The sequence below is a fragment of the Bombyx mandarina genome, chromosome 21 (assembly GCF_030267445.1).
Source record: "Bombyx mandarina strain Sakado chromosome 21, ASM3026744v2".
NCBI classification, from domain to species: domain Eukaryota; kingdom Metazoa; phylum Arthropoda; class Insecta; order Lepidoptera; family Bombycidae; genus Bombyx; species Bombyx mandarina.
In genome coordinates, this window is record NC_143227.1 from 882,156 (window position 1) to 908,824 (window position 26,669).

A 26,669-nucleotide genomic window follows, 5' to 3' on the forward strand; every position below is an offset into this window, starting at 1 on the left:
GTGATTTAATTTTAAAGATTTTCAAAAATTTGATGATTCTATTTTGAGCCAGAAATTGAAGGTCGACTTAGTTTTATTTTAATTATTAATTTGTTTTGTCAAATGTGACTCTTTATTACAAATTTAATAAAACCATTATGATTTTATAATAATTTAAATTATTAGAGCTTAAAGGGAAACAGGATTTTAGGCAGGTCACATGACGTGAGCTCTTTTCTGCTAAGGCAAGAAGTATTCGATCTCATCTCAGAGTAAACACTACCTAGTAATACTATAGTACTTCCTCTGAGGATTTGATCAGGGAGCTGAAATTGACAGATCAATTCTGTAATAAATTTGAAGTAGGTAGGTATGTACCAATTGTCATTTCGGAAATTTTGGAATTCTCATTTTTTGGGAGGTACTAGTACCTACGAATAGATTTCGAATTTTTTGGCGGGAATGCCAGGAGTAAAATTGTGTAATTTGTTTTATTTTGGCTTTTGGTTTTTTAGCTGTTTAGCATCTGTGAAAGTGCACAAAGGTGGGAAAATGAAACAAAGTCAGTAGAAGTAGCTTGAGACTTTATTTTATCCCATCTAATACCGTTTCATTTAATTTCAATTTAATATATAAAAATGGATCATGTCATCTTCAATATGTGCTGAAGTATGAAACCTTCTATGCATCAAATTAATCCCAGTCTCTTTATCTCATTTCCATGACATTTTAATTTTTTTTTTAACACTACTCTGGCTGCTATGGCATAACAAGAAGCCAATTGCCACACAAAAAAAATAAGGATAGATTGGATTTCCACTACAGATTAATATATTAATTACGGTACTACATACCCACTGAAGTAAAAGGTCTATAAAACTTCAACAAAATTAAAAAAAAAATTGTGACAGGCTTGACAAATGACAATACAAGACTGTCAAAATCCTAACAAAGTCACAAATAAATTGAGAAATTTAATAAAAACATCTACAAAACCATTTTTTGTTTAGAAAAGATGAAAGAAGTCTTGAAATTGTGATTTATACATCATAAATTTCTGATGTGATAAGTGATGACGTCTGACGGTGGCTACTTAACCTTAAAAGTGATAGTTTTGAAAGAAACAAACATTGCACTATCATTGTTTGATTATCGCTCTGACATACAGCTTTGATATGTCACATTTTGGCGATTTCATGGACGGAGTGCCCGTTAAAATATCGGAAAAATACAAAAAACCTCCAAGTATTGAGCTACCGTACACCTTAATAGAATGCCCAATCAGAGCTCAAAATGTTGTGGACAACGTTAAATATTGTTCTAGTTTCGAGTCGAATGTCCTTATCAAGGTTAAAGAGCTGCGAAGGATTAAGGAGACGAAGAAAAACGAAAGGAAACATCGATTACAGCTGTTGGAAGAAGCAAAACAGAAGAAGTTGGATGCCATAGCTTTGGCAGAGGAAAAAGAAAGGTTGAAACAACTTAATGTGTCTGAAGTGTCTTACCCTAGTACAGACGAGATAAATCCACTGACTTCGGATGAGAAAAATGAAATTAACTGTGATAGTAACATAGGTGATACAAAAGAAACTGCTGAAGTTAGCATAACAGATATTAATATAATACCTGCAACAACTGCAAATGAGTCGCAGAACATTCTTCAACCAACACTTGTTAAGTTTAATTATGAAGGAAGTCTATTAGATGACCCTGATCCATTAGAAACATACAAATTAAATGCTAAAGTGAGCAAAATTCAGTACAATCACAATATAGACACCTTGACGTATAGAGATTTTGAAAATGATACATCCAGCCCTTTTGATAATGTTGAGTTGAAAACTATAAATGATATGGAGTTACTAGCTCAAGTATTACAAAGTCAAAAAGAATCTGTTGTCAGCTGTTCACAACAACCCCATTTAATAGAGCAAGGTTATGGGGTACCTAACTGTGCCTCTCAAGCTCAAATAGGAATTTCTTACTTACCTAATTCATATGTGGAGCAGCCAACACAAGAGCAAGGCTTGGTGTATACACATCATTATCCAAGTAATTACTATGCTCCAGAATTGGATAATGCTAATGTTCCACAGAATTACCAGTACAATGCCTCTCCTAACCTTTACACAGTACCCAATTATTATAGTAATCAAGTGATATCAGCAGATATAAAAGTTTCTAATGATGCACAGTGCTCATCCCAGCCTTACTATTATCAGTATTCACCAGCTCAGTATCAATTAGGCTATAAACCCAATGAAATTGAGGAGCACTCACTACAAAATCCTATAAAAACGGAAACTTGTAAAGTAGAGGAACTGCCCAGTTCTCAGATAGTAAAGTCAAGGTCCCGTAGTGTACCAGATATTGTCAAGGAACTAAATGAAGAGCTTGCCAAATTAAAAATGAATGATAGATCTTACAACGTAAGCCCCGCTCCAGCAAACATTCCACAGCCATCTTCCAGCAAACAGAAGAAGAGTGAAAGAAGAAGAAAGAAGTCTGAGCATTTACCCAATCCCTATGATAAATTGCCTCCTAAACTTCAAGGCATGTGTCAGAGAATACATGGGATGGGGTTCTCTTTGGACAGGGTTGTGAGAGTATGTACATTAGTAGGTGAAAATGATAAAAAGGTGAGAACAATAAATTATAAATAGATTTAAAGTATGGATTGACAAAGTATCATTGTGTGAGTAATGTCATTTTTTAAAGCAATATTCTTTTGTTATTATTAGTGTGTGAAATACAGAATTTACGCTTATTATGAATGTGAGTAACAAAACTTAGATGAAATTGTTATAGAGGCTTTCATTTTTTCTTCATGTTAATTATTTAAGGTATTCAATCGATTTGTTTTCTGATATTTTTCAACACTGCATCTCTGGATGTGCTAGAGAGACCTGAAGCCGGCTCTAGTAGATCTTTCTTTCTACTTCGTTCTGTTTTAAATTAATTTTTCATCCTTTTCTCATGTGAAGTGTGTTTATGACTGATAACAATAGATAGTGACCGATATTATCAATCACAGTTCCGCTTAAATTCAGTTAGATAAATAAATTTCTTGTAAGCCAACAACAATAAGCAATTAAAATTCGAAGTTTAAAGTAAAGTTGGCAGAAATTTAATAATTTTTGTGAACTATTGAACTCTATGGGTGGTTCCTTACAATTGAATCATGGACTATGTTATGATCCGAATCTTGGTACCGAATAGTATTTTTTCTAATTACATACATAGCTGACACATGCTCAAGTTTGGTGAACGATTATAATTATATAACAAAAGTTTTACTTTACTTACATGACTGATTTCAGACATTTCTCTATCTGTAGGAAAATAACAAATTTTTTGATGAAAAAGTATTCACAAAACCATTTTTCGTAGTTAATAAGTTCTTCATCAGCCCACTTTTTTCGTTTTTAAGTTTCATCAACTCAATTGGCCTTGGTAAACTTATAACAGTAATATTATACTTCTTTTATCGCACACAGCTGGTTAGTTTAAACCAATGATTTAAACATTTATTTTGACATGAAGTCCCCAATTCTGTCCTTCATATTCATATATAGATATCATATTTGGCTGACAAATGTCTATTGACTCATAATGGTGTGATTTATTTTCATTGTCTAAATAGGTGCATGAGTTCATTGTCCGCCTGCTCTTTAACAGTTAGTCAAATTGGTTAAGTTTAAGGGCAGTTAAAACCAGCTGTGCTGTGTGCGGACTATATAGCCAAAAACCGAATTTCCAACTAGCTGTTAGAGATTACTATTAGAATGGATCCATAGCCTACAATCAATAAAACAAAGTTATTTAGTTGTCAAACGATCATGAGAGAGTGTATGTTGTCTTTATTAATTTCAGGTGATAGAATGCCTTCTGGTCGTGGGTGAGATGATGGATCTAGGCTTTTCGGAGGCGAGTGTGTTATCAGCACTCGCCAAGCACGACTTCAACAGGGATAAAGCGATTGATGAACTAGTAACGTAAATTGTTAAGAGTGAGGTAATTTAATAATGTATGTAAATGTGAAAGAATAATCTATATTACAGAGAATATAATATTATGTAATATTTTTCTTTTATTTATTTCAATTACTGAATAGATAGGGATGCTTCGTGTCTTAGGATAATGGAAATACTGAGGGATCCGTAGACCCAGAAGCTCAGCTCTCTGTTTTGTAACATATATTTAAGGGCGAGTGTTCTGAGGAGGAATGCTTCGTTTGTAACGTGGCTCCGCTCGTCACCGGAGCGGAGTTGATGCAGATATCTGGAACCACGCGCGTATTCCACAAAGTGTTTCTTTTTTTACGTGGAATGAGTTCTCTGGTTTTTGGTATTGGACCTGAAGTTTTGGGCAGAGTCCTACATCCTTTGGGAGACACGGGGTCTGGGAATCAGGCGCGCTCAACCGAGCATCCGACACCTGCCGAGACGGAACTCTGAAAACGACGTGTACTGCAATAGAACCATAATCATCTGGCCACTTTGGCCATGGTGGAGTTAGGATCTGGGACTCAGGAGAATAACCTAGGGGTGGATAAAAAAGGGGAAAGATACGAAAACTGTTTTCTAATGAAATGCGTACTTAACAAATGTTCGCGATTGACTTCCAAGGTGAAGGAATAACATCGTGTAATAAAAATCAAACCCGCAAAATTATAATTTGCGTAATTACCGGTGGTAGGACGTCTTGTGAATCCGCACGGGTAGATACCACCATACTGCCTATTTCTACCATGAAGCAGTAATGTGTTTCGGTTTGAAGGATGGGGCAGCCGTTGAAACTATACTGAGACCTTAGAACTCATATCTCAAGGTGGGTTTACGTTGTAGATGTCTATCCAGTAACCACTTAACTTAATTGTCGTCTCACATTTTGCACTTACGTCACGAAGTACTGTGGACAAAGACAGCAAACATATTACGAGCACTAGAGATTAGATATGAAAACAAAAAGTTTCGGAGAACAAAGTAGTATTAACATACTTTAATTGAATACTGTTAACCTATTACCACAGTATTCTTCAAGAGCTCTGGCCCAAAACACGTCATTACGGATCCTCCCGATTCATTAGCGGTGCTTTTATGCACCACAAGCACCGGTCACCGTCCTCGTCGTATCCGTCGCTTGCGACGAAGGGTTCGACGAGCGAATTAACCCATAGACACAGCCCACTGAGTTTCTTCTGAGTACATTCTGCGAAGCACTGCTCTTGCTAGGGTCAGTGTTAGCATCACTCCGGTTTGAGCCCGGTGAGCTCACCTCGTAGTTAAGGTTACGCTGAAATAGCCTCTCAAGGCTATCAGCTTAGGTAAGAATAAAAAAAAGAGCTCTGCTTAAGCAGCTTCTTTCGGCGCTCGTGCATGGGCGCATATTATCATTTTTTGGACATATAATATCTCCCCGCGAGGAAATGACTCCATAGAGCTCCTTGTCGTTCAAAGCAAAGTAGAAGGCACTAGACCGCGTGGAAGGTTGCCCATGCGATGGACCGACCGAGTCAAGTCGACAGTTGGCGGCTGTTTGCATGAGTGTACCAGGCTCACCACAAACTGGGAGAAGTGGCGATTGCTAGTGAGGCGCATAACATCTGCCCACAGCAATGATACTGAATGACAACCACGACCGCTCTGACAAGAGTGATACGGCAGCGGAAATATTATTACAATACCATTATACTGAAATATAATATATTCTATAGGTATAACTTTACATAATACTATATAAATAAATACTCTCAATGTTGCTAGACTGCGTATTTTAGGTTCTTTGTATTTTAGGTTTTCAAGGTCTTAGACGTGATTAATGTGATTATGAACATTTTTGCGGTTTCATCTTGTACTTATTGTGTTAGTAGCCTCTGTAACCTAATTTAAAACGTGTCCTAATAAACGATAAGGTGTATATTTTTGGGGCTAGTTACAGTAGTATTTGTGAATAGTAGTAGTTATTAATTGTGAGTTGATTTTTATCATACATTTTTTTTTCGCTTTATAACCGAGTCTCGTATTTAGATGGTGGAAGATACAAATTTTAAACGGCCTTTATTTACGAAATTGCCGTTTAGTGAACAGAAAGATAGTAATTTTTTTATAAATATTTGCTAATTAATCAACCAAAATCACCACAAAATCAATAAAAACGGAAACTTGTAAAGTAGAGCAACTGACCAGTTCTCATCCACTCATGGCATCGATTAATCCCTGTCAGTAGCAGTGCCGCCAGGGTGAATTTTCAACGCCCTTCTTTAAGAAGTCAGGTGTTCGGGACCTAACATACTTCTACTTTTTTTCTATTGTCTCTCGGGTATTGATTTTCCCCACAGACACAGCCCACTTAGTTTCTCGCCGGATCTTCTCAGTGGGTCGCGTTTCCGATCCGGTGGTAGATTCTGCGAAGCACTGCTTTTGCTAGGGCCAGTGTTAGCAACACTCCGGTTTGAGCCCCGTGAGCTCACCTACATGTTAAGGTGAAGCTGAAATAGCCTCTCAAGGCTATCAGCATAGGTAGGAAAAAAAATGATTTTATTTCTCCCAAGAATTTGTCCAAATTATGGACTTAACACCGGATGAGCCCACTTAGCAATAAATAAAAATAACTTCCAAACTTTAGAAAACTTCATGGCGAGGTTTGGTGAATACGGTGGATGACGGAAAAACTTCTAACCCAATCTTTTGTAGCTTAGAGACCGTCTGTTGTGCTATATGAGGTCGAGCGTTTTCGTGTGGGAGCAGTTCCATATCCGAATCAGGCGACGTAAAGCCGTCGTCCGAAACATGCCTTGTCGGATCGAATCTCGGTGCTTTTAGGTTCTCAAAGTGCCGGTCACCGTATTCGTCGAACTCGGCGTGTGAACTAACTAACCCATAAACACAACCTACTGAGTTTTTCGCCAGTTCTTCTGGGTCGCAATTTTTTGAGATAATCACTACATCGTATAAAACAAAGTCGCTTTCTCTGTCCCTATATCCCTATGTATGCTTAAATCTTTAAAACTACGCAACGGATTTTGATGCGGTTTTTTTTAATAGATAGAGTGATTGAAGAGGAAGGAGGATTGGAGAAATCAATAATAAATTACAGTTTCCGAAGCGAAGCGAGGGCGGGTCGCTAGTATTAGCATAATAAATAAAATACTGTTCTTTTTCCCTACCTATTCGCTAGTAGTCTAAGGGACGATTCCAGTTACGCCCGGAAGGATATGTGATCTCACGGGTTCAACCTGAGAGAATTTGCTAACGCTAGCCCTACCAAAGACATTGCTTCACAAAAGAGCAATGATTGTGTTGATGTTTGTCAAACACAATTCTATAAAATTTTAATAGATTTTTTTTATTTTCTTTGCATCCAACATCACAATACAACGTGAATCACCCACGTGAGGTAGACTCTACAGTTGTCTTTTCCGACGACCTTCGAATCGCAATTCATTTTTGTTTCTCGTCAGAAATGAGCAGGGCGCGCCGAGGGCCGCATGTGCCATCAATAAATACGCATTAAATATTACACGGAAATTTATAAATTACGCATGTGATATATATTTTTTAAATTTTTTATTACTAGGTTGGTGGACTATTGAGGTTCGCGGGGATCCGTTGGATGGAAGCAGTTCAGGACCGATCTTTGTAGCGAGGTTTGGGGAAGGCCTATGTCCAGCAATGGACATCTGTAGGCTGATAGAAAAGATGGGTGGATGAGTTTACGGTCCACTTGGTGTGAAGTGGTTACCGGAGCCCATAGACATCTACAACGAAAGCCCTCACTCACTTCGAGACATGAGTTCTAGTCTAGGTTCAGTACAACGGCTGCCCCAACCTTCAAACCAAAACACATTACTGCTTCACGGCACAAATAAGCAGAGTGGTCATACCTAACCGTGCGCACTCACAAGACGTCCTACCATCAGTAAACTCATAAGACGTCCTAGCACAAGTAATACCTATATATAAAATACATGATGCGGTATCTTCAATGCGAAGGGCGCGACGAAAGTGTTAGCAACGTATTTTCTTAGTAAAATGATGTCTTTATGCCGCATTTGAAGGCCGAAATAGTCGCATCTATTGATCTGAGTACACCGGGCCCCTTATCCTCTAGGCCACGACGACTTGTCTATATGCCCATGTCATCAAATACCGATCCGAATTTATTGATTATCTTGCGACGAAAGACGACGACACATTTTAATTGCTCAGTAAAGTTCCCCTAACTAAGATACAATCTTTAAACGAACAATTATCATTAAACAGATATAATATTTGTACCAAACAAATGCATTTACGAACATCCTTATTTGATTTAACGATAAATAAAAATTTAATTGCATGTTGTAACTATTTTGTTGTATTAGATCCTGATGTATATCGCCAAGATAGAATATATGGACATAGAAAAAACATTTTATGACTGTTTAAATTGTTTCTATTATCTCAGAACAAGTCGATTAGTAATTATAGGATCTGAAGGTATTCTAATACTTAATTTTAAATTATTGATCTTTTGCGGCTAGGAGGAAGCTAAGTACGGACCAAAGTAAGTAGTTTTTCTTACTGGTGGTAGGACCTCTTGTGAGTCCGCGCGGGTAGGTACCACCACCCTGCCTATATCTGCCGTGAAGCAGTAATGCGTTTCGGTTTGAAGGGTGGGGCAGCCGTTGTAACTATACTTGAGACCTTAAAACTTATATCTCAAGGTGGGTGGCGCATTTACGTTGTAGATGTCTATGGGCTCCAGTAACCACTTAACACCAGGTGGGCTGTGAGCTTGTCCACCCTTCTAAGCAATAAAAAAAAAAAGTCGGCACGAGTCGTGAGCATTTTTAGGTCTATTTGGTGAAACGAGGCAAGAACCCCGTGGCGTCGGCCATATCGATTATGTGATATCGGTAGGCAGCGGCTTGGCTCTGCCCTTGGCATTGCTGAAGTCCATGGGCGACGGTAACCACTCACCATCAGGTGGGCCGTATGCTCGTCTGCCTACAAAGGCAATAAAAAAGTAATAAAAAAAATGTGATTGGATCTTCTGGAGTTGCGTCACAAGCCGTCAGTTGTGATTGGTTCCCTGTGTTGTGTACGCGCATCACTGCAACAAACTACACTTTCGTCCAATATTAAATATTAAGTCTATATTTTACTAAGCACACATTTTTTCTCAACCTCATTTAATTCTTCCGGGCGGTAATTTCTTGTCAATACTATGGATAAATGTACATTTAGTACCACAAGTGTGTCTTTTGTCTTGGACATTGATCAATACTCGTCTAGAAAGATAACTTAAGGAATTATTTATAAGTTCCATAGTTCTTGTATAAAGTAGGTGTAAGATTATCTTATAAGCTTATCAATTAGAAATAGCTTAAGGTATATTTTTCAAATGGTTTCCCTGGCACCAGAGAAATCAATGAAAATCGTCTAAAATCTAAAGGTTAATTATATAAATTCGTATATTTTTTCCATATCAGTCAACACACGGGAAAAGCAAATTAGCGGTAAAACCTCGAGAACATACATGTTCAATGAAAAAAAAACGGGATGAATTGGTAACCTATTGAAAGTCGGTTAAAAATAGGATTATATCTGACCATAATTCGAGCGAAACCCCGGGCACTATTATAAAATTACAACTATTACAACATTGTAATACTAACACATTAACAAATCCCAAAATTGAACGAAGTTAATTTAATTATAAATAACGGTACAACAAATACAGAGCAATCCATTTAATTTTACCCTAAGTGTAAGTTTGCTCAGATGGTCCCCCACTCTTTTGTCGAGAGCTCACGACTCGTGCCGATTACTATACTAGTATTATAAGTGCTCAGAAAACACCTTTCAGGGTACAAATACCTAAGCCGCATGATAAATAAGATATCTGGAAGCGCATAGTGGATTATAGCAATGCTTTTAGGTAGTATGGATGGACTCTGCAGGCGCTGCGATGGTAACAATTACACGAAGGAATCACCTTGATTCGTAAATGCCCTTTACATCACTGGTTATAGGGGAGAAGGAGAGACCACACGAGTAAATATCTCGATCCTGTCTATTTTTGCCGCGTGGCACATATGCGTTCTGCAGCAGATATGCGATATGCGTTTTAAAGGGTGGAGCCTACGTGCAATATTATTCAATGCGATCAAGACTTGGATCTCATCTCACAAGGTTGATGCCGACATTAACATCAGGTGGTTCGTTTACCCGTGTATGCAATAAAAAAAGTGAGGATGGAGATTAAAATTTTACATTAAATAGGCAGTGTCCGAATTGAGAATTCCTTTATTTTGAAGTTTGTTAAAATTATTTACTTTTAACTTTTGGACAATTATTATTATGAACATGAAGACACTGCCAAATTTAAATTGTTTATAGAAAGCAAGTTTGTTTACAATATATAGTTATAAAATACTAATAGCATTATAATAAATATGTTTAAATATTGACATGCTAACAATACAAAACCCGTTACAAATTCTATATGAGGTCTTCTGTTTTCAATTGAAGTCGCCTAGAAATTACGTATTTTCAATTTACCGTCAGTTCGCGTGGACTGACCAGAGATTGATATAAAACCAATAAATTAATTGGACCGTCGATTTATTCAATAAAATATCAATGATTTATCGCCGTAGATCTTCATTTTCAATCATTTAATAACGCATTTGTCTTTTCAGAAGTCCAGACAGGCTTGATTTATCTTACGTATCCATGTTCTTGTACACATGTATTCAATTTAAACACCCAGTCCTACTTTCAACCTTATAAACCTTAATTTAAGGGTTTCTTACATGTTGCAGGGGCTATCGTTTTGAATGTAATGTAATGGGTCAATGCCAAGAAATAATGATAAATTATTATGTGTTTTACTCCTGTGTGGTAGTAATGATGATACGTTGTGAAAAATATATTTTATGTTGTTTTATTAATTTTGTGTTATATTTAAGGAACGTAGTTTTTATAATTTTATATTTCGTATTATAAGATTGTTGCCTAAAGTTTAAAGTACTCCAGTTTCAACTCACTTAAGCGATCGTACGTTCGCACTCAGCTAGTGTCAAATGGGTCAATGAACAGACGCACATCAATTTAAGAGCAAAAATGTAATCGATACAATGATAATGCGGTCTCTCGCTAATTGTCAACTTATCAAATGAGGCATGATGCAGAGGAAAACAGCGCAAAATGACGATTTTTTAAGCGGTCATTTCATGAGGCGTCACGCGAATCGACCTGGTTGTTCACGAGCCGAAACAGGTAAAGGAACCGTTTCCGCCGCTGTCGCGTAGTTCCTGGACCGCGCCAAATGGGTCATAAAAATTGAGTTTCCGCGAGACGGTGACCCAGCAGACAATAGGCGAATACCGCATTGTCTATTGTCGACGCCTTCAGACTGGCCGCAATGAATGGGACAAGTTCACATCGAGCGACCCACGACGCGCCCGACGAGGACGTAGATAGAGCAGGGGCGGACGAGCGAAAGGGACATATTCCGCACGGCGGACACTCACTCGCCGCACGATTCGGTTTTGTTGTGAGGAGCAGTCCAGTTGGTTCGCGAGCGGCGCACGAGTCGAACTGTTCTCGCGCGATAACAGCTGCTCGGCTCGGTGACTCGCTGCGACGCGGAGCATGCACGAGTCGCATTACCGCAGGCGCCGCGCCTCGCCGCGCTCGCACCGATAACATCTGCAAAATCTGATATTTAGGCCGGCGATATCGCGATAGAGTTCGATTTCGAGTTGCGCGACGGTCTGCCGGCGACGTGCGGGGCCATGTGAGCGCTCCCCGCCCGACGGGAGCGACAACCGAACAAAAAAGCAGCCCGCTGATGTCTACCCCTCCCGGACGATACAAAAAAGGGATAAAAACGTTATTCCTGGAACGTACACATGTGGACGCCGGGTGATCGTGGTTGCTAGTGTTGATTCTGCAGTACCGCCATGATGCCTCGAAGAAGTAGGTGGATGCACATGGTGACTGGGCTCGTGGCCGGCGTCGTGTTCGGAGTGTTTCTCAAGCTGTGTTTGAGGACTTCCTCGCGGACGAGCATAGAGGCTTGTCCGGAGTCGGCCCGCTCGTATGCGGACCCGGAACCGCTAGCCTTAATAGGTCTCAACCCGAACGAGACTGTTCATAATTCAAACAGAACTCTAGTGTTTGTCGGTGTGATGACAGCCGAACAATATTTGACGACGAGAGCGAGGGCAGTGTACGACACCTGGGCCCAGGACTTGCCGGGGCGTATCGCGTTTTTCAGTTCAGAAGTATCTCGGGCCCCGGGCCTGCCCCTCGTGCCGCTGCGCAACGTAGACGACAGTTATCCTCCTCAGAAAAAATCTTTCCTCATGTTGTTGCACATGTACGAAAAGTATGGGGAGAAATTCGAGTGGTTCATGAGAGCGGACGATGATGTATACGTAAGAGGTGATAAATTAGAGGAATTCCTGCGTTCGGTGGACAGCCGCAAGCCTCAGTTCATAGGGCAAGCTGGTAGGGGAACCAACGATGAAAAAGATGTGCTAGCTTTGGACTATAATGAGAACTTCTGTATGGGTGGTCCTGGTGTACTGATTTCTCGTGAGACCCTGCGGAGAGTGGCCCCTCACGTGAAGTACTGCTTGAAGCACCTGTACTCCACTCACGAGGACGTGGAGCTGGGTCGCTGTGTCGCCAAGTTTGCCGGTGTATCCTGTACTTGGAGTTATGATGTGAGTATTGATCTTTCTTAAAATGTGATTGTTATGAATTTATCCAGTTCAAGATGAAAACATTTAGAAATAAAATTTAAAAAGAAAGAAAACTATAACTGTCTATATTTAGCAAAGGATTTCTATAAAGAAAAGAAGAACAAGAAAAATCAAAAAACACGATTTAAATCATCAATTTATTTTGAATCATTAAAGTTATTTTCGTACTTATTGTATTCATAATGTAAAACTACAAACTGTCAATATCGATTCATATCATATTATCTGTGACAATCAGAGATAACCTATGTTTTTATTGCGTTTGTAAACCAAAATCCAAAAATGTTAAAGGTATTGTCACAATCAAGCGGAAACGTGACTCAGGCGCACCTCTGTTTGTGCGCTGAACCTGTCGCAGCTTTATTTGCGAATAATTAGCTAAATTAGAATTAATTAGGAGCACGCGTAAATACTAACGGCTTTTTGTTGATTAGAATTCTAAGTGAAAATGCATAATTTGCGAGGTTTACTGCTTGTAATAAAACTGACTTTAATTTAAATACTGGACAAAAAGGTTGATAATTTTTATTGACAAATAATATTTAAATATATTTTTTTTTTAAGAGATTTTATGACCTGGTAACTAAGACCTTTAAGTCATGTGTTATGTTACTTTATATTCTTAATTTTATGAAAAATGATAATATGGAGTGAAATGAAATGAAGATGATTAATTTGAGACATTAATCAACTGAGATGAAATTTAATGAAATGAAATGATATGGGATGAAATATAATCGCAGTAAAATGGTGGTCATTTACTGAGATTTTTTCAGTGGACTTTTTGGAGGAACCTGAGAAGTTACGTCCAGCAGCTTTGTTTCATTTTCCCACATTTGTGCACTTTCACAGATATTAAACAGTTAATAAACCACCATTATTACACATTTAAACCTGAAGAAACACTAAATAGACAAAATAAAACAAATCACACAACTTCACTCCTCGCGTTCCCGCCAAAAAGTCATATTAAAATAATGAACATTTTCAACACAGATAATAAAATAACTAAGTAAACATAGGTTTTATTCTGTAGATTTTAAAATTTCTAGTCTGTGAAAAAGTAGCCTCGGCTTTTTGTAGATTAGAATTCTAAGTGAAAATGCATAATTTGCGATGTTTAGTGCTTGTAATAAAACTGACTTTAATTTAAATACTTACTGGACAAAAAGGTTAATATTTTTTTTTACCGAATAATATTTAAATAATGAACATTTTCAACACAGATAATAAAACAACTAAGTAAACGTAGGTTTTATTCTGTAGATTTTAAAATTTTGAGTATGTGAAAAAGTAGCCTAAACGACAAAGCGACTTAAATTATGGTTTCTCATTTAACTGGATCATAAATAGACAATAAACAGTTGGAAAACATCACTCACAATTGATTCTTTACAACGAAGTGTGTTGCGTGACTGCCTCTCTTAAGGGATTGTTTCGTATTGGCGGGTACCAATTTTTTCTAAGAAAATGTATCGTATCACGTGTAGACGAGCAGATTTCACGATCAAGGATTTAGCTGGGATTAATAAAACTAAAAGGCGTAAAACAATTGCGTAGCTAGCGCTGATATCTCGTATAGATCACAGACACAAGGAAACTATGCGTTTATTTATCTTCCCTAGCAAGAACAATGCTTCGTTGAATCTACCACCAGTTCGGTATCGCGACCCACTAAGAAAATCCGGCGAGAAACTCAATGGGCTGTGTCTATGGGCTGGCTTGAACGTCACACTCTTCGTCGCATTCGACGAGAACGATGAGCGGTGCTTTAGCCTTAAAAGCATCGGAGGTTTGATGGTGGATGATCACCCATAAAGTGATTCCTATAACCTTCGGTAGCCACTCATAACCATATGGGCCGTGAGTGGTTTTATTAGCTTATTAACTAAAACAATTTTTTTTTAAATTTTTGTGTAATTTTTTTTTTATTGCTTATATAGGTGGACTAGCTCACAGCCCACCTGGTGTTTACTGGAGCCATTGACATCTACAACGCAAATGCGCCACCCACCTTGAGATATAAGTGCTAAGGTCTCAAGTATAGTTACAACGGCTGCCTCACCCTTCAAACCGAAACGTATTACTGCTTCACGGTAGAAACAGGCAAGGTGGTGGTACCCGTGCGGACTCACAAGAGGCCCTACCACCAGTATCATGAAATATAAATCAATTTTAGTGAATAACTTTATTTAAAATTCCACTCCTGGCTATATGTTTATAGCTGTCAAGCAATCCTAACATATTGCTATAATAATCGTGTTCGATTGTACAGTGTTTTCGATCATTGAGAACCAAGAAAAATCAATTATGTCAACAAAAACTAATAAATTATTTATGATTGAAAGATTACTGGTGGCCCGGAGGCCTTTCCAGTTTCACCAGGACACGTGGGCGAGCAAAGGCTCAGCCAGGAGAGGTGGGATTTGCTAACAGCTACCCGAGCGCCTCCGAAGGAGACCTAACAGCTCAAGAGTAGCTGCTTCGCGAATGAATCTACTACCGGATCGGAATCGCGACCCGCTGAGAAGATCCGGCGAGAAACTCAGCGAGCTGATTCATGGGTTAGGCTGCACGGCGAACTCTTTGTCGAGTTCGACGAGTACGGTTACCGAGGTCCTTAAGCCTGCTCCTAGTGTTAGAGCTGAAGGCGTCTAATGCAAAGGTTATTGGATCTGATGGATCCGTAAGGACGTGTCTAGGGCGTCGACGGTGACTGGCTCCTGCGTGATCAGGATTCGGGGAGTAGTCAGCGGCGGCAACGATAAGGCGATTATCATGACGCATAGCCTTATCGAAGTACCGTTCCGACGCTGACTTCATGTATTTCTGGATAGATTCGAGGCCCAGGTCGTCGTGTAGGTCAACGTTCCTCACGAACCACGGAGCTCCGACGGCTAACCTGCAAAAGCGGGATTGTAAAGATTGGAGGGTGTCTATGTGTGTGCGGGCCGCGTGAGCGAACACCACACTCGCGTAAGTCATGACGGGCCTAATGCAAGTTTTGTAAAGTGTCACCTTGTTCCGAAGGGACATTTTACTCCGCTTACAGATCATGGGGTAGAGTCTACCGAGAATAAACGCGGCACGGTCACGGACTGATTTTATATGCGGGCGGAATGTCATCGATGCATCCAGGGTAACGCCCAGGTACTTGACCTTCCTGGCCCAGGGTATGGATTGACTAAAGAGAGCAATCGGGGGTGTGAGATTCCTCCTCCTAATACGGGAGGAAATCCGTGTGGAGCTTCCCCTCTGAAATAGCACCGCAGTACTTTTCGCTGGGTTGATGTCTATGCGCCATTTTCGGAACCACTGTCCTAGGGCTAGGGCTGCGCTCTGAAGCTTCTTCGCGATTAGGGACTTGTTTCTACTGGAATAGTAAACAGTCGTGTCGTCGGCGAATAAAGCTAAGTGGGTCGGCGGCGACCGGGGAATATTGTTAACGAATAAGCTAAATAGGAGGGGTGAGAGGACAGAGCCTTGCGGGACTCCAGCTGTGAGAGATCGTGGGGAGGAGCGGGTTCCCTCGACTCGATATCGAAAAGAGCGGTTCGACAAGAAGTCCCGTATGACTATATGTACACTATTATGATTCTATTTACAAAGATTATTATACTTCTTTAATCACAAATTTCGCCAAGACTACACTATAGAAAAATATTAATAAAGTCAAACTATATTTAATATATTCTCAATTTGACCACAGACGTCAAGAACAAAAGTTTGACAATAAATAATATGCATGTGTGCGTCAAATACATGTAGTGTGTGTAATGTTTTTTTTTAATGATTTGATGTATTTTTTAGGCATAATTTAAAAATAATATTAACATTCTGCACTCCTTCTCTATATTCTCTATAAGCGTGGGAAATTCCATACTCCTCGGTCCGCGCAATTTTCGTAAAAGGGGATACAAAGTTTTTCTTCACGTATTAATATATAGATTAGACAAACTCAACAAACCGTACCGCTTAAAATGAGTTAAGACAAATAAACATTCACGTTCAAACTAAAGTAACGATTACCAGATCTAATTTTTTTTTTGTTTGTGTCACATAAAGTAGGGGTGCTTTGGCGTCTTCAAAACTATTTTCGTTGATGTTCCAGACGCTGTTTTTGTTTAACGCGTTAACAGTTAACAATAATGAATTATTAACTTCTTTCGTGCCAGTATTTTTTTTTTCGAGTAGCTATTGGTAACCAATGAGTAACCTTTTGATACTATTAACAGCACGTATAACAGTTGAGTTTGAATTTTAGAGCTTGCTTATCATCACTACATAGTATAAAACAAAGTCGCTTTCTCTGTCCCTATATCCCTATGTATGCTTAAATCTTTAAAACTACGCAACGGATTTTGATGCGGTTTTTTTAATAGATAGAGTAATCACTCTATCTATTAAAAAAACCGCATTATACATATAAATTATACATATAAACCTTCCTCTTCAATCGAAGAGGAAGGTTTATATGTATAATAACATCCATTAAATAGTGGAGAAATCAATAATAAATTGCAGTTTCCGAAGCGAAGCGAGGACGGGTCGCTAGTTTGCTAGTAAAATAAAAATCGGTAAAAAAACTTTTAAGTTAAACGGTTTTATGTGCACTGAAAACTACAAAATAAATAAATAGTTACTTACCTATCAACCTACGTAAGTGATCTCGGTCATTAATATCTCTGATGGTAGTGGTTGTTATAACATGAACCATGTCAGCGGCCGAAAGGCAGTTCATGAAAGAACACTAACACCAGGGTTTGCTTGGTAGGTAAACTAAGCAGCCCACACTATAACAAGTAGGTATTTAGACCTTCTAGTTCAGAAATATTTTAGTACTAGGCAGAATAGCTTTTAGGCATATTAGACTAAAATAAAAACGTGGGGCCCATTATTATTTCTATATTACTTTCTACTATACTAAGTGTGGATTGTATCGACTTATTATAATCGTCATCATCATCATCCTAGCGGTTTATCCCGGTCGCATCCGAAACCTCATAGCTCCGGAGTCCAGGGTCCGCTGAATCGACTTACTATAATCGTAATTGGAGGTTTTGACCATCAATAACCAGCCGTGGCGGCTTCACCAGCGAGCGCCGAGCTCATGATCTACCAAAGTATAAGATATGCTCTGCCATAGGTATGATTTCAGAGGGGCCCCACGTTTTTATTTTATTCTAATATGCCTAAAAGCTATTCTGCCTAGTACTAAAATATTTCTGAACTAGAAGGTCTAAATACCTACTTGTTATAGTGTGGGCTGCTTAGTTTACCTACCAAGCAAACCCTGGTGTTAGTGTTCTTTCATGAACTGCCTTTCGGCCGCTGACATGGTTCATGTTATAACAACCACTACCATCAGAGATATTAATGACCGAGATCACTTACGTAGGTTGATAGGTAAGTAACTATTTATTTATTTTGTAGTTTTCAGTGCACATAAAACCGTTTAACTTAAAAGTTTTTTTACCGATTTTTATTTTCTTGTTTTTAGTATTTAGTGAAATTGTCTACCAAATATTCCTCATTCTATTTAATTCATTCAGTGCATCATTATTACATGGTTTCTTACCTGATAATTTAGTACAATCTAATTCCTCAATTCATAGCCCTTCCAGAGACTTGACTCGACTTAGAGCCACGTATGCTTGTCCTTCCTCAAACAATTTTGAGCCCAAATATACTACTGCATGGTCGACGGTGCTGCCCTGAATTTTATGGACGGTGAATGCCCATGACAAAACTAAGGGCAACGTCCTTCTTTCAGCCGTACCATAATTGAATTTTGCTGGAAACTGTATGGCTTTAGGGTAAATAACGTGCATGCCGTTACATTGCACGCCGGCAAATCCCGAAGTGAAAACGCTGTGGTCACCTTGATGCCATGAAGCCCGAATAATTCTAGCAACGTCATTAATACTAATGAATACATTTGGAATTTCAATTCTTTCAGGTTCACCCTTTTCAGGTATATCTGGCACACTAAGTCGTATTAATTCTTGTTCACTAATCTGGACATTTTCGTCAATGCGTACATCTCTATAAAGCGGGTTATTTCTAGTTAACCATCTTAAAGCGCTGTAGACTTTTTCGCGAGATATTGTGAATTCTCTTGTGATGTTCAAATTCTCCAAACGTTCTGTAACTACAACGATACCCACCTGGCTGGAAGATCTTGGAAGCATATTAGATAATCTTTCACTGACCTCAAAGATATCTTGGGCAACAACACTGCTTGTCCGCGGAAACCGTACTGCCCGTATAGCCCAGTAAATTTTACGATTTTAACAAACGGGATGATTCTACACAGCAAGCGCTGCTCTGCTTGCGTCAGCGTTTGAATCTCATCTGGTATTGAACCTGGATCCAGATTATTCCAATACGCCTTTGATTGTGTTATTGTTTTATTACTGGTCACATGTGTTTGGCAGCGCAAACATAAAAGTAATGTTGTTTTTGAAGACAGTTCTGCAGGTAGATATCCTAATGCAGCTGTGTTGTAACGTACAGTATGAATTTGGTTAGGATAACAATGCTTCGTGCAAATGTCACAAACGTGTATACACGATGTGTTAATAGCATTTTCAAACGCTTGTACATGATTTTCAGCTCTGCGTTGCTGTGCACGCTCACGTTGGTTATTTCACCTGTCGTGGCGTTGCTCTGTGTGGGCGTGTTTCTGAAGCTTCTAACTCCTTTCGTCTCTCACGCCGTCCTGTTAGCCTGGCCTCGTGTTGCTCAGATGTTTCTGACGCTAATAGCTCTCTTTGTCTGTTACGTTGTAATCTTAGCCTGGAGTCATGACGCTCAAGTGTTTCTGACGCTATAAGCTCTCTTCGTCTGTCACGTTGTGATGCTAGCCTAGACTCATGACGCTCAGATGTTTCTGATGCTAACAACTCTCTTTGTCTGCCACGTTGTGATGCTAGCCTGGACTCATGACGCTCGGGTGTTTCTGATGCTATTAGCTCTCTTCGTCTGTCACGTTGTGATGCTAGCCTGCACTCATGACGCTCAGGTGTTTCTGACTCTACCAGCTGCCTTTGTCTCTCACGTTGTGCCATTAACCTGGTATCATGTTGCTCAGGTGTTTCTGTTGCTAACCGTTCTCTTCGTTTCTTGTTCTCTTCGTTCTTTTTCGTTGTGTAGCAGTTTCGTTTTTATTTTTGTTTGCTTTTTTATTTATTGTTACCATGTTGTTCCCACGATTAAGGGGAATTTTGACGGTCGACCCCCCCAGAGGTCCAGTAAAGGGGCAAGGCTTAATATACAACAAGATGCGCCCAATCTTGAGGGGGAAGCGGTTACGACATTACATTTTTATCCACCCTAATGCCATACAGTCCTCGGCACGTTTTAACCTATTATTTTCATCGCCGGATCATCATGCCATCGTCTTTAGTGACTGTGGTCGTAATCATAATGGATTGGATCGGAAGACCCCCGAGATTCCCACCCTCCCGATCGTGGCCGTACGCCGGCGAAATTGGATCAGTAGATGTTTAATGTCTGTTTCTGATGTTAAATAATAAGGGAAGCCCAGGGAGCGGGCTCCGGGGGAGAAACAGACGGGCCTGATCTACACCCTCTCCGCTGGACTACTGTGCGAAGCTCAACCAACGCCGCCCCCCATGACGGACGTCATCTGATTGAACCTGGTCCAGTTCATATGCGATCCTCTCAACACTAAGATTGTAACAGTCTGCAGTGTCGGTTCCCGAAGCCCGATTATGGTCCTCAACTCGTTAAAAGAAGCCAGGCTCCATACTCCCCTCCAAGATATCGTGCACGAAGTGGCTCGCACGCGCTCAGCTTTCGGAAGTCCTAGTCTACCTGCGACCAACTCAACCAGCTCCCCGTGATTCCCGTATTTATTACGTTTCTCACGGTGGAGCTCATCAAGCGACCGCTGGCCCGAGACGACCTGCACGTCCACGATCATTCCGACACCATCCCTGGAGGCGATAATATCTGGCTTACGGAGACCCACCGATGCTCGTAGCCTAGGCTCCAACTCAACCGTCCACTTGTTCTCTTCCATAGCTTTCGCCACGAAAGAGACAATCTTGTTATGTCGTAGAATCCGGCCGCCGTGTGTTCTGTGACACTGCTGTAGGATGTGAGCCGTCGTCTCCCTGACCCTGCAACCAGCACGGCAGGTCAACGCCGACTCACTCCCACCTCTACGCCCTCTCGATCCGCGAATGCGGGATGGGAGGGCGTTGATGTGCGTGTGCACGAACTGCACGAAGTCCCGTCCGGTTATCTGCGCGCATCGCTCCCTCATCCATTTAACTTGGGTGGTATAGCTACCGCTTACTAACGAGGTATCTAATTACCTAATTTTTTTTATCTGCCTCTCTAACGTCACACAATCTTGGACGCAATCTGTTCAATCTGTTCTCGACACGACTAATCATGCCCCCACCTAATACGCCATTTTGTAACAGCGTCCATCTTGAGTTTGAAATTTTGACATAATGACAGTATTCTGCTAGTGTAGTCCTATTATTTGATACCCATATTGTGGTGGTTGTGGAAAAATATGTACCTAGTCCGCCATATTGGAACGGCGTCCATCTTGAATTTTAAATTTTGACATAATCATCGTGTTTTACTAGTGTAGCCCTTTCATTTGATACCCATATTAAGGGGGTTAAAGTAAAATATGTAATCCGCCATTTTGTATCGGCGGCCATCTTAGATTTATAATGTTATTGATTTTATTATATTATATTGTCATCTAAATTACATGTGTGTACCAAATTTCAGATCAATCTGACAACGGGAAGGTGCTTAAATTTCAATTTCTAATTTTGACCCAAATAAATAAAAAACAAATTCCGTACGGGTCGAGCTAAATAAAACCGTTTAATAAAGCATTTGTCTATAGAATAGATCTAGCTGTTTTGACTGATGGCTTTTTGGTTTTAAATGCCCACATTGGACAGAATGTAATATAGAACTGAATCTTAGTGCAAGTGGGGGCATATATTATAGGTTGTTGATGTCTATGGCCTGAGGCAACGACTCAGTGCCAAAAAAAAGAAAATAGAATTTTTGAAAATATTTTCATGTAAGTTTATTAAGATATAGTATCGTCCATGCTAGATTGCTTATTCCTCTTCCAGCAAGGTTGCCTGGAAGAGATCGCTTTCAGCGATAAGGCCGCCAATTTAATTCACCGTCTATTATTTGTTTTATAATATGCTTACTCTGTACATGTGGTGTTAAATAAAGAGTTATATTATTATTGTCCTCACACTTGATATTAGGACTATTACAGCTGACACCTAGGGAAAATTCGAACAGAATCTTCCGTTAGACTTCCGACCTTGAGTTCCGTACTTTGTGTCTCGAAAGTCTAAGGACACGGTTCAACTTAAGTGTAAGATAACTAACTCCCGATAAACAGTGTAATAGTTGACACGCATGACGGAAGAATGTCGTTGGGGTATCAAATAATATTGAAAAATGCGTACAGTGCCGTTTTAAACAACAAAAAATAAATAATAGTTTAACAAAACTAACAAAATACGCCTTTTATAGAAAATCCAACTAAAAATAGAAAATAAAATTTGATAAATTTGAATTAAAAACAGTGTAAGAGAAAATGATTTTATTGTAAAAAAAGCGTGGGGTACATGGTATAAGAAGTTATAAATATTTTATGAACAGATATGAGTATAAGGGTTATTTTGATACTATCCTGAAAAGCACCCCACGCTTTTTACAATAAAATCATTTTTTCTTACACTGTTTCTATTCTATTTATTCTATTCTATTCTATTTCAATTTTTTCAATTATTTTTTTATATTGATTTGTCATCATTCCTTAATAAGTATACAAAATTCCGAGTTAATCCGACGTTGTGAAGGGGGTCAAAATCATGTTCAAAGATTTCATTACAAACATACATACGTCTGAAGCTAATAAAAGCGTATTAAAAAAACAGCGATTTTGCTCAAGATGTTGATCAGTCTCACGGTACGCCAGTCGGAAAACAAAATAAATAGTTTAATACAGGGGTGTTCGACACGTGTAGAAGAAATAAGCTGAGAAAAAAGTATTATCTATTTATGTGTGAGACATGCATTAGTAGACCGGCGTAGCAGACGACAGTTTGAACGTGTCCACGATCCATAGCTTTATTGTATGTTGAACACTTATGAACTATTCGTTTAATTTAATGTAATATTTCAATAAGTTAGATTAGTTTCCGATACATAATAGAAACGATAAACGTATAGTACTATTATTGATCGAAGGTATATAAGAATAAAACACGATCAGCTGTTGTTTTAAGCGACGTGCTATAATTATAATTTAAGCTGATTATAATAAAAAAAGGTTGCGTGTACTTATGTACGCGCGTAAGAAGTTATTTTATAAGTTATTTTTACTAAATTTTTTTTTTTTTTATCAGTTTGAAAAAAATCGATTAAACAACATCCTCAAACACGCATATTGGACATCCGTTTTCTTGACATCGTATAAATTCGGTAATTCTCGTTCGGAAAGTTCACTTGCGGCTATATTCAGTCTCGCCAAGCTACGTCGGTCGTTTTGTAATGAGCGATTTAGTGGGCAACTTCATTTCTGTTAATTTTGTGTCACGGTGCGCGCTCATCGTAAAATTTCACTCTCATAAATTTTTCATAACGCGCCTAAAGAAGTATAACTTCAAAAAGTTGTAACGAAATAAAAAACGCTATTAACATACAAAATTATTAGTCACGTGCTGTGATGGTTCTAGTGATGATCTAGTTTCACTAAGCGTAAACAGTTCTGCTTCCTTATCCGTGGCGATAGTACCTTCGTTAGATACTTCAGGTAGGTACTTCAATAGGCTTTAAGTAGGACAATACGTACTAAGGCGCACCTACCAAACCAAGCCGTCTTATAATATGTTACCTCTTGACACAAAAGACTTCGTTAGTTTGACATCCCTGATCTTATAGCATTTCGATTCATTAATTTTATTTATCTACATATGAAATCTAATTTCTGTGATTTCCACGGTTGCTCTCCTTTTCATTGTAGCAACGAAAGTGGCACGATTGCGCAATGTTATTGTTATGTTATAAACTTACAATAATAAATGTGAATTTGTGGGAATTCTAAATTAACAAAGCAAAGCTCTACGTTTTGGGTTCGCTTGACTGACGACGCTCGATCGGGAAGTTGGATTTTGACCGCGTCTTGCATTGATTCGAGTTACGGTTTTGCGATGCATATCAACCTTACTGGTTATAAGCACAGTCGAATATCTTTAAACAGTTTAAAGGTGGTAATATATCGATGGTACGACCGCTTAAGAATCTTATGAACAGTCAGCTTTATAATTGAAACAAAAAAAAAATACGATGTACGAGAGAGTACTAATATGCTACAAAGCACGCTTCTAATACTTACAATTCACAGGTTTAAAAATGAAATCTATTTACTTATTTATCGTATGGCATTCGTTTACACTTAATGGTTATAATTAATTTTACAGTTTGTGATTAGGGTTTTATAATTGACGCAGTGTAGTTGGAACCGGGAGATCCTCAAGAGGACAGTTCGGTTGCCAGGTTGTTGCACTATTAGCACCACCCAGGGGTCACGTGTAGGGTAGCGGTGGGTAATCTCCAACGGACGTTATGCAACTTCTATTAAAGTTGGATATTGTGAATTTAGTTGAAAAAACTAACCAAAAAAAATTCCTGTTCCCAGCAGGCAGTGAGTGGGTTAGCGATGTATTTCAGATTGTTATCAATGCGGTAAGGCGTGGGTGGCATTGCAAAACGCAATCATTTACAAACACTTACTCGGCTGCCAAAAACTTCATAGAGAAATCCGACACTTACCTAAATTACTTTTGGTAATAATATAAATGAAGATATCTTTCCAGTTTGTGAACAAACAGATTCGATGTTGAGAATAAGGAACAAAACCTAATAAAAAACTTAAATAGTCTTATTTCTATATCTTATTTTTTTAGTATAATATGGTATTATTGAATACTAGTCAAACCCGGACTGCTTTGCTGGATAATTTTTGATTTGACTTTAATCAGATCGTTAGCAAACTTCACAGGATCACCCGCTGGGGCAATTTTATTAGAAGACTTCTTGAAAATCTCACCAAAATCCGTCCAATTTTGAAGTTAACAGCGAGAATGCACACATGATGTGTATATGTATGTGATATACGTATATAAATTAGTGTGTAAGTCTATTATGTATTTAGTATTGATTAATACTGACGGTATTAAACACTATCGAAAGCGATGGAAAACGGCAAGAGCTTGTTAGATAACTAAAAAAAGCCACTAACGCAAATAGCCTCTTGGCTTGGCGGGATCGATTTGTATGTCAATTTCTAAGAGCTTGCTGTACCAAACAACAATAGATACTATTGTATTTATGAAAAAAATTTAAGTATTAAAATAATAACAAACTAAAATAAAGAATCATGTCTATTGAACAAGTGTAGGTAACCTCAAAGTCAAGGTTGAAGACTGGTTTTTAGATACGACCTAAAATTTCCGTGTAATAATGAATAGAAAAAAATCTGTCAGGTGTGTGTCTGACGAACAGAGAATGGTTCTGTAGTGAAGGTGAAAAAAACAAGTTCACGATTATTCTAAATAAAAGTTACCAAAGACCACCTATTCAGTTCAAACTAATAATAATATCAGTGATCTGTTGAGTGCTGACTTCAGTGGGTTATATACTTTTTTCAGAAATTTTCAACAGGTTATAAAAAATCTTGAATTGCGACTTAGGGTGGTTGTCTCCTCAACTCCTTAACACAGTAGAAAACTTAATATCATTTTTATAAAACCAATGTATTTTGTAACTATACTCTATGCGCTTAAAAGCAGTCGATTTATACTTTTAAGGAAAGGATAATTATAAACTTTAACTTCAATTAATTTTTTCTGAATTTTTAGACGATGTTTTACAGAATACCTACCTTCCAAGTATCAGCTGTATAGTGTTGGTCTACTAACTTTGAAATTCCTATATCATGAGTTCTAACAATATAGTTTGCTGCAATCGCGGAACCCTATAAGACTAGCATATTACGTAGATTTTTTTTGTTTGCCCCTTCATAGCTTAAGATTGGCTGTTTACAATTACAAACCAAGGAAACCAAAGGAAAATTAAAAAAAAAAAACAATCTGCTTTTGCGCTGGTTCCATCCTTTACTTCCTTCCTTCCACAATAAAGGAATGATTTACACATGAATAATATTATCTTATTTAGTTTGCTGCCGCATACGAGTCATGGACAAAAGGCAGATAATTGTGTGTACGTCACAGAGCTTATTATTGCCGCAAAAGAAATTAATTCTGTTTTGAAAGATATGTAAACGGTATTTAAAAGTGATTAAAACTTCAAGAGTTCGTGACCATTCTCTTTGTGAGCGTTGATTAGATGAGGGTACTCTGGATCACATTTTCTTCGACTGCCCCAATATCGTATCCCCTCTTTATGATATCCTTCCAAAAGACATTCCCCGGCCTATTAATATGAATTCTTTATTAACTTTAAGTCTATTCTAAACATGTAAACATTCTGTGTAGATTTTTATCTCCTAATAATATTTATCTCTAAAGTAGTTAGTCTATAGCATATAATTGTTTGTGCTGCTCTTAAAATCACAGATGGAAAAACTGATCAAATTTATTTATATTTAGTAAAAAAAATATCTCTCTAAGCACCTGTCATTTTTGTACATACTTTGACATTGGCAAAATCAATGCCAAAGGCGTTGGAGCCAAATTCTTATTTAAAAAAAAAGTTCAAGCTTCCAGGGTAAGTTGGCATGTGAAGGTCAAGGGGCGACCTGAGGGGGTGAGGCCGCGCGGCGCGCTACCAGCACTCTAGCGCGCTGCCGTGGAGTAAATAGAGCGACCGGTCGACGGTGTAT

At 38.7% G+C, this 26,669-nt stretch overlaps 2 protein-coding genes across 2 annotated transcripts in view; both read left to right on the forward strand.

The window, feature by feature from the left end:
• Window positions 1-886: 886 nt before the first annotated feature.
• On the forward strand, window positions 887-4,059 carry LOC114240337 (uncharacterized). Its single transcript, XM_028170853.2, has 2 exons — window positions 887-2,618; window positions 3,853-4,059. The coding sequence occupies exons 1-2, from the start codon at window positions 1,155-1,157 to the stop codon at window positions 3,976-3,978; spliced, it is 1,590 nt and encodes a 529-aa protein (XP_028026654.2). The 5' UTR covers window positions 887-1,154; the 3' UTR covers window positions 3,979-4,059.
• A 7,377-nt stretch (window positions 4,060-11,436) lies between these two features.
• Window positions 11,437-26,669, forward strand: part of Chsy (Chondroitin sulfate synthase) — a 99,028-nt gene continuing 83,795 nt past the window's right edge. The window contains exon 1 of the mRNA XM_089736292.1: window positions 11,437-12,700. Coding sequence (XP_089592418.1) covers window positions 11,933-12,700 — 768 coding nt within the window. The 5' untranslated portion in view covers window positions 11,437-11,932. The remainder of the gene's footprint in view (window positions 12,701-26,669) is intronic.